This window comes from Lissotriton helveticus, chromosome 3_2, assembly GCF_964261635.1.
Source record: "Lissotriton helveticus chromosome 3_2, aLisHel1.1, whole genome shotgun sequence".
NCBI lineage: Eukaryota > Metazoa > Chordata > Amphibia > Caudata > Salamandridae > Lissotriton > Lissotriton helveticus.
In genome coordinates this window covers 282,605,615-282,620,188 of record NC_136062.1, presented here as the reverse complement: position 1 = coordinate 282,620,188, position 14,574 = coordinate 282,605,615, and the positions used below count along the sequence as shown (strand labels likewise).

General features: G+C 51.7%; 1 protein-coding gene across 4 annotated transcripts in view; it reads right to left on the bottom strand.

Moving 5' to 3' along the window:
- The window catches only part of BNIP2 (BCL2 interacting protein 2), a 248,240-nt gene that overhangs the window by 197,083 nt on the left and 36,583 nt on the right, over positions 1–14,574 (bottom strand). For all 4 annotated transcript variants that reach the window (XM_078685227.1, XM_078685228.1, XM_078685225.1 and 1 more), the window contains exon 2: positions 10,644–10,723. In XM_078685227.1, coding sequence (XP_078541353.1) covers positions 10,644–10,705 — 62 coding nt within the window. In that variant the 5' untranslated portion in view covers positions 10,706–10,723. The remainder of the gene's footprint in view (positions 1–10,643; positions 10,724–14,574) is intronic.

Sequence of the window (14,574 nt, the reverse complement as noted above, 5' to 3'; positions counted from 1 at the left end):
GCACCGAATAACAGGTGTCTATTGTTACCCAACTCAGTGGTACTCATTGTATCGACCATGGCAGGATGAAAGGCGGAGCTGACCTGCCGGGATTTGAGACTGTGGCCATGAGGTAAAACACAGGTTTGTGTTGTAGACACATTAGCCCGCTCAGCCACTAAACACAGTTTACTGCAATGAGTAGTTGTGTGAGGTTCAGTTTCCAGATCTATTTTATTTATTCCTTACTCGCGCTCGTGTTCACAAAGTATTGTTTGTTTTCGCTGTCTCGCTCTATCGTGGTGGAATTGTAATGGCAATGTTGACCCAAGTCCCTATGTCGTGTTCTGATGGAATGGTCATAACATGCTGATTTGTGTTTTCTTCGCATTTGGCAATATACCTGCAGTAATTTAGCAATTTAAAGTCTGTCACTTCTGGTGACCGATTGACACTATTATCCCCTTCCGATAGTCACATGCATAGCTGGCTTTACCTGCCCTCTATGGAGGTAGAATGAGTGACAGACAAGGTTCTCTTGTGGTAAACCGACAGCAGCCTCCTCTCTGCATCCTTTGCTGGTAGAACAGTATTTCCACTGTTTGTACCAGCTTAGAACAATAGTTCACTTTTCTACTGCTACATCGTTGGATCCATTCTCTATATTCTCCAGCGTTAAACTAATGCTTGCTGTTATTTGTAACCCTCTGCTGTGGAGTAGGATATATTGTTCAAACCTTATTAAGAGATACTAATTAATATGTATTGACTGAACTGCGTCTATAAAATACTTTGCAAGAGAAAACCTTTTATTGTTTTATAAACGTATTTAAATGCACCTTTTTAGGAAGCCCTTTTACCATTTAAATGCAACATTTCTGAGGCACTAAGTGTGAGCAAGGTGTGGGGGATGTTATGCTTTTGCTGCTTGCCCAAAGCAACAGACTCACATTGCACATAAAGTCAGCCCAATTGGCTTCATCAAATGGAATTTTGTTTTAAAGGTGTGCTTGGGAAATCCACAAACAAAGTGCACTTTTGAAACACTTCCTGCCCCATCCTGTTCTGAAGCTCTGATTGAAAAAATATAGAAAGAGAACATCCTACACAGTAGTTCCTCAAAACAAGAAACTTGGTACATGCTCACAGCAGGTTTAAGTTGAAAAGTTGCGCAAATGTTTTACAGAGCCACTAACTACTTGCTGAAATGCCCACCCCCCAACACTTGAGCCATGACCCCATACTCTTATAGCACTGTTGGTGTGACAATATCTGCATTAAATGTGCCAGAGTAGTATCATATTTTCCTTATTCGAGCATGCAATGTTCTCCCAATGCATGAAAAACTGTTTTCACATGATCCTCTGAAAGTCTCATATTAACTTGAAACTTACACATATCTCCTTGTGTACATGAATTAGCCCACGTACAAGCAATGAAGTTGTCTCAAAAACCAACACAAAGTTGTCTTTTATAAGAAATTACGTTCTTATAAGAAACCAAGAATGGTGAGTTGCTTTGGCACCGTCTCCATACATCTGCTTGTGTTTGGATGGCTATGTTGTTCTCCTTTCCTGCATGAGCGGAAGGTGTACCATTTTCTCCCACTAACTTGCACCTCGCAGCGAACGAGGCACAAAGCCAGAAGAAGTCACTCTTTGTCTGTTCTCCCATGTACCAAACATCTCAAAGAATGTGGTAGATAGCAACGACATTGGTGTTGAAGTTGCCAGACACATTAGGTAAGGAGAAAACTGGATCATGCCTGGCGAGCAGGTTCTAGAGATTGCCTGCAGAAATAGGTGCCTATGCAAGCTTGATGAGATGCTCAGTTGCAATCTTTCACTTTATAATTGCATTAAGGGTGCAGTACCCTATATGGCTAATAGGGGGTCCCTATACAACTCCACAGAGACACCTAGTAACAGCCTTTGGTACTGCAGGCTTTTCTTGATTTGTGTATTTTCTTTTATTCCTTATGCTACTGCAGAGATATTTTTTGTCAACAAAATAAAAATCTAACATTATCATTGCAACGCCAATAGATAAAAGTTTCACAAATGGTGCATTTCACACTGAAGGCAAATCAGTACTTCTGCCTTATGAAAATAAATAATCCAAATGGACAGTTCCAGGTTTACCAAGGTCGGCACTCACCAGAAAGTGAACTCAGAGTCACGTAAAAGCTTTGGCAAATGTAGATTTATGTCCAATACACCTTTGTTAAAGATTGCAGCTAAAGCCTCGTGAGTTGAGGCGCATCAATACCACACAGATAATTGAAGATAGTGCATGATGCAGTATTTACTGTGCTGTATAACTGTACTATTCAGTTTGTTTACTCAATCAACTGAAACATGTGAAATCAAAGTTTGTCGGATAAATTAGTGTATGTATTGCCTTTTGTGTGCCGTTTCCCACCCGTTTGGTCTGCCCTGTTCCCATGATGCACTGGGCCAGGGACAGACTAATTTGCATATAGCCAGGTTCTGAACTGGGATGGTGCAGTGAGCTAAAAAACGGTGATGGATCAAGCCCTGATCTGTTGACTGGGTAGGAGTGTTCTGATTAACTCAGATACTCTGTCCATCACCACCCCTTTTTGAAATTATTTTGGCCACCATGAGTGTGGAAGGGTATGCTCAGACATGAGTCCCTTGCTCACTGCACCATCAGGATTCAAGCAAGCCAGGCCGAAGACGGCTGTAATGCCAGAAACCGGTCCCCGGAAGCTTGTTTCCTTTCCAGTGAAGAATTGGCTTGGTAGTTTGGTCTGCCCTGTTCCCATGATGCACTGGGCCAGGGACAGACTAATTTGCATATAGCCAGGTTCTGAACTGGGATGATGCAGTGAGCTAAAAAACGGTGATGGATCAAGCCCTGATCTGTTGACTGGGTAGGAGTGTTCTGATTAACTCAGATACTCTGTCCATCACCACCCCTTTTTGAAATTATTTTGGCCACCATGAGTGTGGAAGGGTATGCTCAGACATGAGTCCCTTGCTCACTGCACCATCAGGATTCAAGCAAGCCAGGCCGAAGACAGCTGTAATGCCAGAAACCGGTCCCCGGAAGCTTGTTTCCTTTCCAGTGAAGAATTGGCTTGGTAGTTTGGTCTGCCCTGTTCCCATGATGCACTGGGCCAGGGACAGACTAATTTGCATATAGCCAGGTTCTGAACTGGGATGGTGCAGTGAGCTAAAAAACGGTGATGGATCAAGCCCTGATCTGTTGACTGGGTAGGAGTGTTCTGATTAACTCAGATACTCTGTCCATCACCACCCCTTTTTGAAATTGTTTCTGTTGGACAGGCCCCATGAAGGGCTCGCTCCCTCCCCGCATGACAGGGCCCTGGTACCGGCCTTCCAGGCACTACCCGCAGAAGCAACCCCCAACCCGTCCCCCATGGGACGTCCGCTCCTGGGAATCCCTGTGTCCCTGGCCTGGGCCACCGTCAGCACCCTTGCCCGGACCGGCCGCCATCTTAGACACTGCGCCACGAGGCCGCGTGGCCTCAGCTCGACCCCAACCCCGGGCCTGGCCAGGTCCCGACATCCCGGCACCACCATCCACCCAGGAGGTGAACGGACCACTTGGCAGGTCAATGGGAGTAAGAAGTGTCGATGGCTCTCTCCCGCCAGGTGCCGATCACCCCCGGCCTCCTCGGGCGCTGGCTCCACCCCCCTGCTGGGTGTCTGGACTCCCTCATCCCGGACCTCCCGACCTCCAAGAGCGAGGGTCCGGACATCAAAGAGTGCCAGACCTATAACTGAGGCAGCCCCAGAACAGGAAGGCAGTTGTATCCTGGAGTCGAGAGACACCGCGACAAACTCATCCTTGACGGACTGCCGGCGCTGCCGCAGCTCTGCTTTGTGAACTATTGTCCTGCCTGCTGGCGCTGCCGCGGCCTTCTGCAACCTTCATCCTCGTGGGACCTGCTGGCGCTGCCGCGGCCCGTTGTAACCCTTCATCCTCGTGGGACCTGCTGGCGCTGCCGCGGCCCGTTGTAACCTTCATCCTCGTTGGGACCTGCTGGCGCTGCCGCGGCCCGTTGTAACCTTCATCCTCGTTGGGACCTGCTGGCGCTGCCGCGGTCTGACCCGTCCGAACACCGAGCTCGAGGATTGTGAGCTACCACCGTTCCACCGCTGTACCTACGGGTACCAAGACTGTCCCGCTACCCCCTTCCCTAATAGAGACTAGAATTGAGAGGATCATCGTGTCCTGATCTCATTGCATCGTACTACCTTACTTCAAGAACTGCCTATAAAAGGTGTTAATCTGATCTTCGTGTGGTGTCCATCTGTGGGGGGGGGAAGTTACTTGTCTGTACGATCGCTGGAGACGGCCCTCACCGGAGGCCTCTCCCCTTGTGCTCGGCCGACCCTCCAGGTCCCCGTCTAACCTTGGTGGCCAGCGGCGCGATCCGAACCAACGCGTACCGTACAGATAGTAACTCACCCTACGACTAAACCACAATGACGACCAAAGAGAGCGGATCGGCAGAGAAGTTCCAGATGGAAAAACTGGAGGAATACAGCCACCGAGAGCTAAAACAATTTTGCATGGACTTAGGCATTGCTACCACCGGGCTAAGCACAAAAGAAGACTTCAAAAACGCCCTAGAGGCCTGGACAGAGACGAATACCGCCACACCCCGGGACCTCGAAGCCCCGGAAGTCAACACCACCCGGACGGAAGAACGGAGAACAGGTCCCTCCCGAGAAGAGATCCAGGAACGGGAAAAAAATAGACTACACGAGCTAGACTTGGCACGGCTCAAATTAGACGGAGAATTGAAGCTGGCGGAACAGAAAATAAACTTAGAACACTTACGGCTCAGAGAAGAGCGAGAGGAAAAACAGAGACAGAGGGATCTTGAAGAAAAAAGACTGGCATACGAACACGAGTGCAAACTAGCCGAGATAGAAATACGCAAACTGAACACAAACCTAGGGGTGCCCGAGCCACCGCGCTCCCCGGGTACTACCGAACAGAAGGTCCACATCCCCAAGGATGTGGTCCGAGAATACCACCGGAACGACGACATACAGCAGTGGTTCAAGGCCTACGAGATCGCCATGACGGCCCACCGGATCGCTCGAAGTGACTGGGGAGCTGGGCTATGGGGAAGATTCGTCAATGAGGGCCGTGATGCCCTGCTGCAGCTTCCGGACCATCAAATGACGTCCTATGACCACATGAAGGCCGCCCTCCTCAGCCGATATGGGCTTACGCCCGAAATGTACCGCCAGAGGTTCCGCAACTGCACCCGGATCCCAGGTACAACTTGGTTGGAGTACGTAAACTATTTCAGCCGAGCCTTCGAGGGGTGGATCAAGGGTAACAACGTAACCACCTACGAACAACTCTTCAATCTCATTGTGTGGGAGCACCTCTCCAACAACTGTTTCGTCGAGCTCAGGCAGCACCTCCTCGACAGTAAATTGACTGAACCACGGCAGATCGCCACCGAGGCGGACCGGTGGGAGAGCACCCGAGTGGCCCGGAGTGGGCCGAATGAGCAGAACAGATCCAACCAAGGTTTTCATCGTCCCCGAGGAGGAGGAGGAGGACCAGGCCGGGGCAGAGACGCTGTCCCGGTCACTCCCGCTAACACCACCCCGCCCCCAGCCGGCCGGGGAAACCCCCCGATGCGACCGGGGTTCCGAGCCAACGTTACGTGTCACCGATGCCAGCGAGTCGGCCACTACGCCAGTGACCCGACCTGCCCAAAGAACCCGGCTCCCGGGCCCCGCCAGGTGGCGGCCGCCGTCCTAGGAGAAGAACAAGTCTCCGAAGACACTGAAGCATACGAGTCGGAACAGTTCGAGTGGGAACCTGCCGCCATGACCCTGGCCTGCCTAGGGGGAAGAGACATGGTCCCGCGGACTCCCCTGCCAGCCAACACTCGGAAGTACAGCCAATGGGTGAGCATCAATGGGCGCAAGGCCGAAGCCCTGCGTGACACCGGGGCCAGTGTGACGGCCGTCCGCTGTCACCTGGTGACCCCAGAACAAATCCTGCCAAACGTTCTTTGCCCCGTCCGATCGGCAGACAATTCGGAGAGCCTGTGTCGGATGGCCTGCGTCCCCTACGAATGGGGAGGAGTGTCCGGCATGCTAAAAGTAACTGTCCGCGACGATGCCCCCGTGGACTGCCTCCTGGGGAACGATCTCGAGAGCTCCCCGTGGGCAGCTGTTGAAAGAAGAGAGCATCTGGGGATGTTGGGCCTCCCGGACTGGGCGTGCGTGACCACCCGGTCCATGGCCACCCGCACCATCCCTAGACCGGAAGAACCCGAATGGTCAGCACCTCCTCCCCCGATCGCTCCCGAAGACGACTCCATCCATACCGACCACCCGGAACCAACCCCAGAGGGGTCCGCACAGCCCCCCGAACTTCCCGACCTGGCTCAGTGGCGTCAAGAAGGGAGGCCCACCCAAGAACAATTCCGGCAGGAGCAAAAGACCTGTCCCTCCCTCGAGGGACTGCGACAGCAAGAGCTCGCCCAGGGCCAAGGAGACACCACCGGGGCCCACTGGGTTTATTGGGACAATGATCTCTTGTACAGCGAGCAGAAAATCGCAGAGCTGGGGGCCGGTCGAGTGCTGGTGGTGCCCCTCCACTTCAGAGACTTCCTGTTGAACTTGGCCCATGATGTCCCCCTGGCTGGGCACCTGGGGCAAGACAAAACCTACCACCGCCTGGTGACTCACTTTTTTTGGCCCAAAATGAGGAATGACGTCTCCAACCACTGCCGGTCCTGCCCGACCTGCCAGGCCAGCGGGAAGAGCGGCCGCAAACTCAAGGCACCCCTACAACCATTCCCCGTGGTGACCACCCCGTTCGAAAGGGTGGGAATAGACATTGTGGGGCCCCTGGACCCCCGAACAGCACAAGGGCATCGCTTCATCCTGGTCCTGGTGGACCACGCCACCCGCTATCCTGAAGCGGTCCCCCTTCGTACTATAACAGCCCCAGTAGTGGGTCGAGCCTTAATGGGGATCTTTTCTCGAGTGGGCTTCCCCCGGGAAGTCGTCAGCGACAGGGGTACAAACTTTATTTCAAAGTATATGAAATCCCTCTGGCAGCAGTGCGGGGTCACTTACCGATTCACAACCCCCTATCACCCCCAGGGAAACGGACTGGTCGAGCGGTTCAACCGCACTCTCAAGGGGATGATCATGGGGCTAGAAGAACCCCTATGCCGCCAGTGGGACGTGCTACTACCGTGCCTCCTCTTCGCCTACCGAGAAGTCCCCCAGAAGTCCCTCGGCTTCAGCCCCTTCGAACTCCTGTACGGACACCCCGTTCGCGGGCCTCTCAGCCTCGTGAAGGAGGAATGGGAAATGGCCCCCCTAAAAGCCCCTCCAGACGTCTACAAGTACCTCCTGACCCTCCGCAATCCGACCCGGAAATTCAGGGAGATCGCCAAAGCCAATCTTGAGGCCAGTCAGGAGGACATGAAGAAGTGGTACGATCAACATGCCTCCTCCATCGAGTTTGAACCGGGTCAGCAGGTATGGGTGATGTCCCCCATCGAACCGTGTGCCTTGCAGGACAAATGGACAGGGCCCTTCAAGGTGATCGAGCGCAAGAGTCCCGTCACCTATCTCATCGACCTGGAGTCCCCCTGGAACCCCCTCCGGGTTCTCCACGCCAACAGACTCAAACCCCACTTCGTGCGCTCAGAGCTCAGCCTGCTGATGGCTACCGACAGTGGCGCAGAAGGAGACTCCGAGCCCCTCCCTGACCTACTGAGGACCCGTGAAAGAGATGGTTCGGTGGACGGGGTCCGACTCTCCGAGGCCCTGACCCCAGAGCAGCGTCAAGATTGTCGGGCCCTCCTGCTGCCGTTCGCAAACCTGTTCTCCCTCGCACCCGGAGTCACCTCCTGGTGCCTGCACGACGTGGACACTGGGGACAGTCCTCCTGTCCGACACCGGGCGTACCGAGTACCGGATCGGGTACGTACATGCATCCAAGAAGAAGTCTCCAAGATGCTCGCCCTCGGCGTCATCGAACCTTCGGACAGTCCCTGGGCCAGCCCGGTCGTCCTGGTCCCCAAGGCCGCGGCCCCGGGCACCACACCTGAGCTCCGATTCTGCATCGACTATCGGGGTCTGAACGCGGTCACCCGAACCGACGCTCACCCTATCCCCCGAGCAGATGAACTAGTCGACCGCATGGGGGCAGCCCGCTACCTAAGCATCTTCGACCTAACAGCGGGCTACTGGCAGATCGGCCTCACCCCCAGGGCCCAAGAACGTTCCGCTTTCTCCACCCCGGATGGGCACTACCATTTCAGAGTGATGCCATTCGGCATGAAGAACGCTCCAGCCACTTTTCAAAGACTGGTGAACCAGGTATTGGCGGGCCTCGAGGAATTCAGCGCCGCCTACCTGGACGACATCGCGGTATACAGCCGCCACTGGGCAGACCACCTCCACCACCTCCGAGAGGTCCTGCAGGCCCTCCAACAGGCCGGCCTCACCATAAAGGCCAGCAAGTGCCAAATCGGCCAGGGGTCCGTGACCTACCTCGGACACCAAGTGGGGAGCGGTCTGGTGGCCCCCCTCCAACTCAAGGTAGCTGCCATTCAGTCCTGGCAACCCCCCGAAACACAAACCGAGGTCCGAGCCTTCCTGGGGCTCACCGGATACTACCGGCGGTTCGTGAAGGACTATGGCAGCATTGTGGGGCCCCTCACGGAACTCACGTCTAAGAACCACCCAAAAAGAGTCAACTGGACTCCCGACTGTCAAGCGGCCTTCGAGAAGCTGAAGGCCGCCATGTGCACCGCTCCTGTGCTCCAGGCCCCCGACTACAGCCGCGAGTTCATCGTTCAGACCGATGCCTCCGACCATGGTATTGGGGCCGTCCTCTCCCAACTGAACCCCGAAGGAGTCGACCAACCAGTGGCCTTCATCAGCAGACGCCTACTGCCCCGAGAACAGCGCTGGAGCACCATTGAGCGAGAGGCCTTCGCAGTAGTATGGGCTCTCAAGAAGCTCCGGCCTTACCTCTTCGGAACCCACTTCCGGGTACAAACAGATCATCGGCCCCTGCAATGGCTCATGCAAATGCGGGGGGAGAACCCCAAACTATTGCGATGGTCCATCTCCCTGCAGGGGATGGACTTCACTGTAGAGCATCGCCCTGGTCAAGACCACGCCAACGCGGACGGCCTGTCCCGCTTTTTCCGCCTCGACGAGGAAAGTCCCCAAGAGGATGGGTGACTCTCCCCGCCTTCAGCTGGGGGGGGACGCATGTTGGACAGGCCCCATGAAGGGCTCGCTCCCTCCCCGCATGACAGGGCCCTGGTACCGGCCTTCCAGGCACTACCCGCAGAAGCAACCCCCAACCCGTCCCCCATGGGACGTCCGCTCCTGGGAATCCCTGTGTCCCTGGCCTGGGCCACCGTCCGCACCCTTGCCCGGACCGGCCGCCATCTTAGACACTGCGCCACGAGGCCGCGTGGCCTCAGCTCGACCCCAACCCCGGGCCTGGCCAGGTCCCGACATCCCGGCACCACCATCCACCCAGGTGAACGGACCACTTGGCAGGTCAATGGGAGTAAGAAGTGTCGATGGCTCTCTCCCGCCAGGTGCGATCACCCCCGGCCTCCTCGGGCGCTGGCTCCACCCCCCTGCTGGGTGTCTGGACTCCCTCATCCCAGACCTCCCGACCTCCAAGAGCGAGGGTCCGGACATCAAAGAGTGCCAGACCTATAACTGAGGCAGCCCCAGAACAGGAAGGCAGTTGTATCCTGGAGTCGAGAGACACCGCGACGAACTCATCCTTGACGGACTGCCGGCGCTGCCGCAGCTCTGCTTTGTGAACTATTGTCCTGCCTGCTGGCGCTGCCGCGGCCTTCTGCAACCTTCATCCTCGTGGGACCTGCTGGCGCTGCCGCGGCCCGTTGTAACCCTTCATCCTCGTGGGACCTGCTGGCGCTGCCGCGCCCGTTGTAACCTTCATCCTCGTTGGGACCTGCTGGCGCTGCCGCGGCCCGTTGCCACCTACGACCTCTTCGGGACCTGCTGGCGCTGCCGCGGTCTGACCCGTCCGAACACCGAGCTCGAGGATTGTGAGCTACCACCGTTCCACCGCTGTACCTACGGGTACCAAGACTGTCCCGCTACCCCCTTCCCTAATAGAGACTAGAATTGAGAGGATCATCGTGTCCTGATCTCATTGCATCGTACTACCTTACTTCAAGAACTGCCTATAAAAGGTGTTAATCTGATCTCCGTGTGGTGTCCATCTGTGGGGGGGGGGGGGGAGTTACTTGTCTGTACGATCGCTGGAGACGGCCCTCACCGGAGGCCTCTCCCCTTGTGCTCGGCCGACCCTCCAAGTCCCCGTCTAACAGTTTCCCACCCAACAGCATATGTGCCAGGAAAATCTTGGAGTCTAACAGGTGACCTGTACTTGTCATCTATCTATCTTTTGTCCACCTTGGAAAAGGAAATAATTTGTGTATCTTTCTGACTTGGACAAGAAATGTGGGAGGCACATAGCTCTCCTAATATTTGTAGTATCAAACAGTACATCTTACTTGGTATCTTTCAAAATCAACATTATACAACAAAACGCAATTCAGGACCTTACAACTAAATATACAGGTAACCCACAGAAGGCAATTACAATAAACTTACTTTGAATGCTGCATGTCTTGATCTTTGTTGGTTACTACTGCAGTGCCTGCTCCATGGATCATGTCATCAGGTGTCACTTCCTAGAAAAACAAAAACAAATGCGGAGTCTCCAGTGGCATTTCTTGTGTCGCAAGGTGAAGTCGTGAAGAGCCTTTATATAAGAATCAAGAGAAGGACAGGTGGGAGCCTTACAATGGTGTGACCAAGGAATTGGACTAAAAACCGCAAGGGTTTAAAAAGAGGGGATATAGTGGAACTGCAATTATCCAGAAGACTGGGGAATATAAATTCTATGTGATTTTAAATATTGGTGAGCATTTGTTTTCAGATTACTGTTTTTAGATTACAGATTACTCTTTTTACTTGGTCACCCTCTAAGACGTAGAAGACTAGTCCGGGAGGAGTTAGGTCACCAGTTCCAAATAGCAGACAATGTGCATGCAGCAGCAGCTTTAAGCAGTGCATAATTGAGAAATTAGGATTAGCAAGACATTGAACGATTATCGACAGATTATGCTTTAAAGTCCAGCAGTTGAGGACACACTTTGTCTATACTAGTTGGACTGTAATACTGGAAAAGACACTGGCGCACAGTGCCCTTTGGTAGCTTTCTGTCTGGACCCAGCTTTCGGTACATCTGCTATATGAGGCTGCCACCTGGTGCAGCAAGTAAATGACTTATTAGTTACATGGAGCTCCCTCATCTTCATCTGCATCCTATTTCTTTCTTATTCTACAAAATCACTGGGCTTTTCCTCACTCTGTTGCTGTCTGACTTGTTACACAATGGAATGAGGATTGGGACTTTTTGTTTCTTCCAATTAAGGGAAGGTCTTGAATTCTGGGTGTGCATTATAAATAAAACCTTTTTGTAGAAAGTGGAATAATAAACGGGGTGATGAACAATTCCACAGAGTGACGATTACTCAATTATTGAGACTTTCAAAAGATGGGTATGGAGAAGAAAGTCTTACATCAATGGAGAGAATTCATCCACAGAAAGGGCATGGATCTAATCAACAGGGATTACATTGCACTCCTTTGTCAACTTCGAATGGGATTTCCTTTGCAGAGGTACTAAAATGAATTAGGCATGAAGCCTGCATCTTTCCAATGCCAATTATTCACCTATTCATTTATTGTGGCTGTATGTATGTTTCCAAAGGACTCCTACCATCTGTCGGCATATGGAAAACATTCCCACTACCTTTGGTGGCTAGGGTGGTATTGTTAAAAATGGTAATGCTACAGAGATGAAGATACTAGTTTCACTGAAGTATGTATATAATCCCTAGAAACCTACTGAAAGAATTGAAAAGTATCATTTTCATACTAATACGGGGCAGTGAGAGAAGTACAGTAGCGCTGAACATGCTGCAACTGATAAAAGATGAATAGGTGTTGCAGGTACCAGACAACAACTAGCTTCTCAGATGTTATTTCTAACTGAATGGTTATTGGAGGGATGTAGTCTTTAACAAGACCTACTGGTAAACTCAGGGCTAATACAACACCTCTCATGCAGAATATTCTCCACAACGCGAGCAACATATTCATATCTGACCGAAATGACGTGGACCAATGGAAAAAACAGACAAACAGATTACATAAAGTTGAAATGTATTCTGCACGTGCATCCCTCTGCCACATTGTGTGTTTTACAACAGTGGCACAAGAGATGAACATGACAACGGAAAACAGGGTAGCAGGATATCCCTGGGCCCGAGGAGGGTACTGACAGTATGACTGAGTGGTGGCATATACCTCACGAAGAAGGCCCTCTCCTTTTTTCACAACAGGAGGAGCCTTCGGATTGGACTGGAATTCAATATTGTACTCTTCCCTCCATACTCCTTTCTGACAACGATACGCCTTTAACAAGAGCCCTATCCCGAAGGCCCCAGCCCGGGACCCCACGTCACTCCTCTGGAGCCAACGGGCGAAGCGGACGAACCAGGCTCCGGGACTTGAAACGTCAGACCTATGTAAGACTCTGTGTGTCCGCTGAAGCATCGCGAAGAGACGAGAGATAGAATCCCGAAGAGGAACCTGCTTCCGGACGGCGAGACCAGTCAAAACTGGAAAACAGGGAGACCCAGGAGGTCAACGTTTCCTTGCTGCGCCCATCCACACTCCTGGACGAGCGCGGCTAACCAAGGTATGCGAGCGGCTCACGGAGTGGACTGGGAGGAGAGGGGAAGCCGGCAAGTAATGGCCAGATTCTCGCATCTCCGGCTTGTTCAATTCCCCCCTCCCTTACCTCACATCGCCAGAACCAGTATAGAGCCCTGGGTGGTCCTTCACTTCCTTTTCCCTACGCAATCGTACAGAGCACGGCAGTGACCATTACACTCCTTCTCCTCTTATTTACAGGAGAATGTCCCAGGGAAGAAACCTGAACAAGAGAAGAAGAACCCTGAGGACGAGACCAGGGTTGTCTAAACCAGATAAGAGGCAGTATTCGACAGATTAACGCTGGCTCATGCTAAACGCCACATTTGTAAAATAATAAAAGATAACCAAAGAACCTCCCCTGTGGAACTCAATCCTTCCAAAAAGCTTACACAGGGTTATGTATGACCATGGGTGAGCTGTTTGAGAACTAAGCATTCATTACATTTAAAAAGATGCGAGTGATGTTCCAGGTAGGCACAGGGCAATTCATCATCATAAAAGACTGTCTGAGGTGACCGCAGATACTTGGGTAAAATTCCTGCAAGAACCAACAGCATCACATATGCTGACAGTAATGTTATATACACTGAAATCAACAAGAGCAACCACAAGATTGACTCAGGCGCTAAGGGTAGATATTCGAAACCGGCATTCCTGGTGAAGAATTAATAGGAACAGAGACTACAGTCTCACTCAGAGACAAGGACTGGAACACTAACAATTTTCTAGCAATGCGAGGTCCACCTGCTACAATTTAATCTAGTACAAGGTACCCGAAGAAATCAGACACACGCCCCAGAGGAGTTGGGCTAACGGCTAGGGCGTCCGACCTTGAATCTGGGGAACTGGGTTCGAGTCTCAGCTATGACGCTGAATATCCTGGGATTCTGGGCAAATCACTTAATCTCCCTGTGCCTAACAAAAATGAATGTGTCCTCATGTAATGCAACTGGTGCTATGTAAAGCGCTCCAATACCCGATTCGGGTCAAGTTCGCGCTATATAAAACTCTGGGAAAAAAAAAAGAAGAAGAGGAGAATGAGATAGACCATGTTCCGAACTTCAAGCATACTGGGAAATTATTAAGTAGAGACAACGGTGGTACAGGACAGCAAATTATAAAAGGACCACTCACCTACTTATTATCATTCACCTATTTGTGAGTAAACCAATAATAAAATGAAAGAGCCACAATTCAACATGCTGCTGGCTTAAGAATGTGATCCATTGGATGAGAGAAAAGGGATGGGGGGGTGGGGGGAGCGTACAAGAGATGTAGTACAGTCAATGGCAGAAAAGATATGTATAAACCACCAGAGACAACAAGATAAGAAAGAAATGAGAATGTTTATGTAAAAATTATTATACTCACCATATACATTGCCTCCCTAAAGAGGTGCATACGACATGCCACATACGGAGTGTAGCTAAGATTAAGACACACAGAACCCCAAAACCCTTACACTCTCCCAATGGAGCTCAATGGAACAATGCACCTGGAACCATGAAAATCCATCTAAATGAAATTCAGGTTTTAGTATTTCCTTCTGTGTAGTTGGTAGTACCGGCTATGGTAAGGCTGCTGTTATTAGAATAATCGATTATAGTGCATGAAAAATCATTTCAAAATGCTGGGGGAAGGGTGGTTCCTACAAAGCCCAGCTCAAAGATGACTGCACTGCTGTTAGGCTCCTTGTGCAGGGCCAATAATTCAACAACCCGGGGCGACATCAGTGCACAAAACGTGCAAGGTAGAG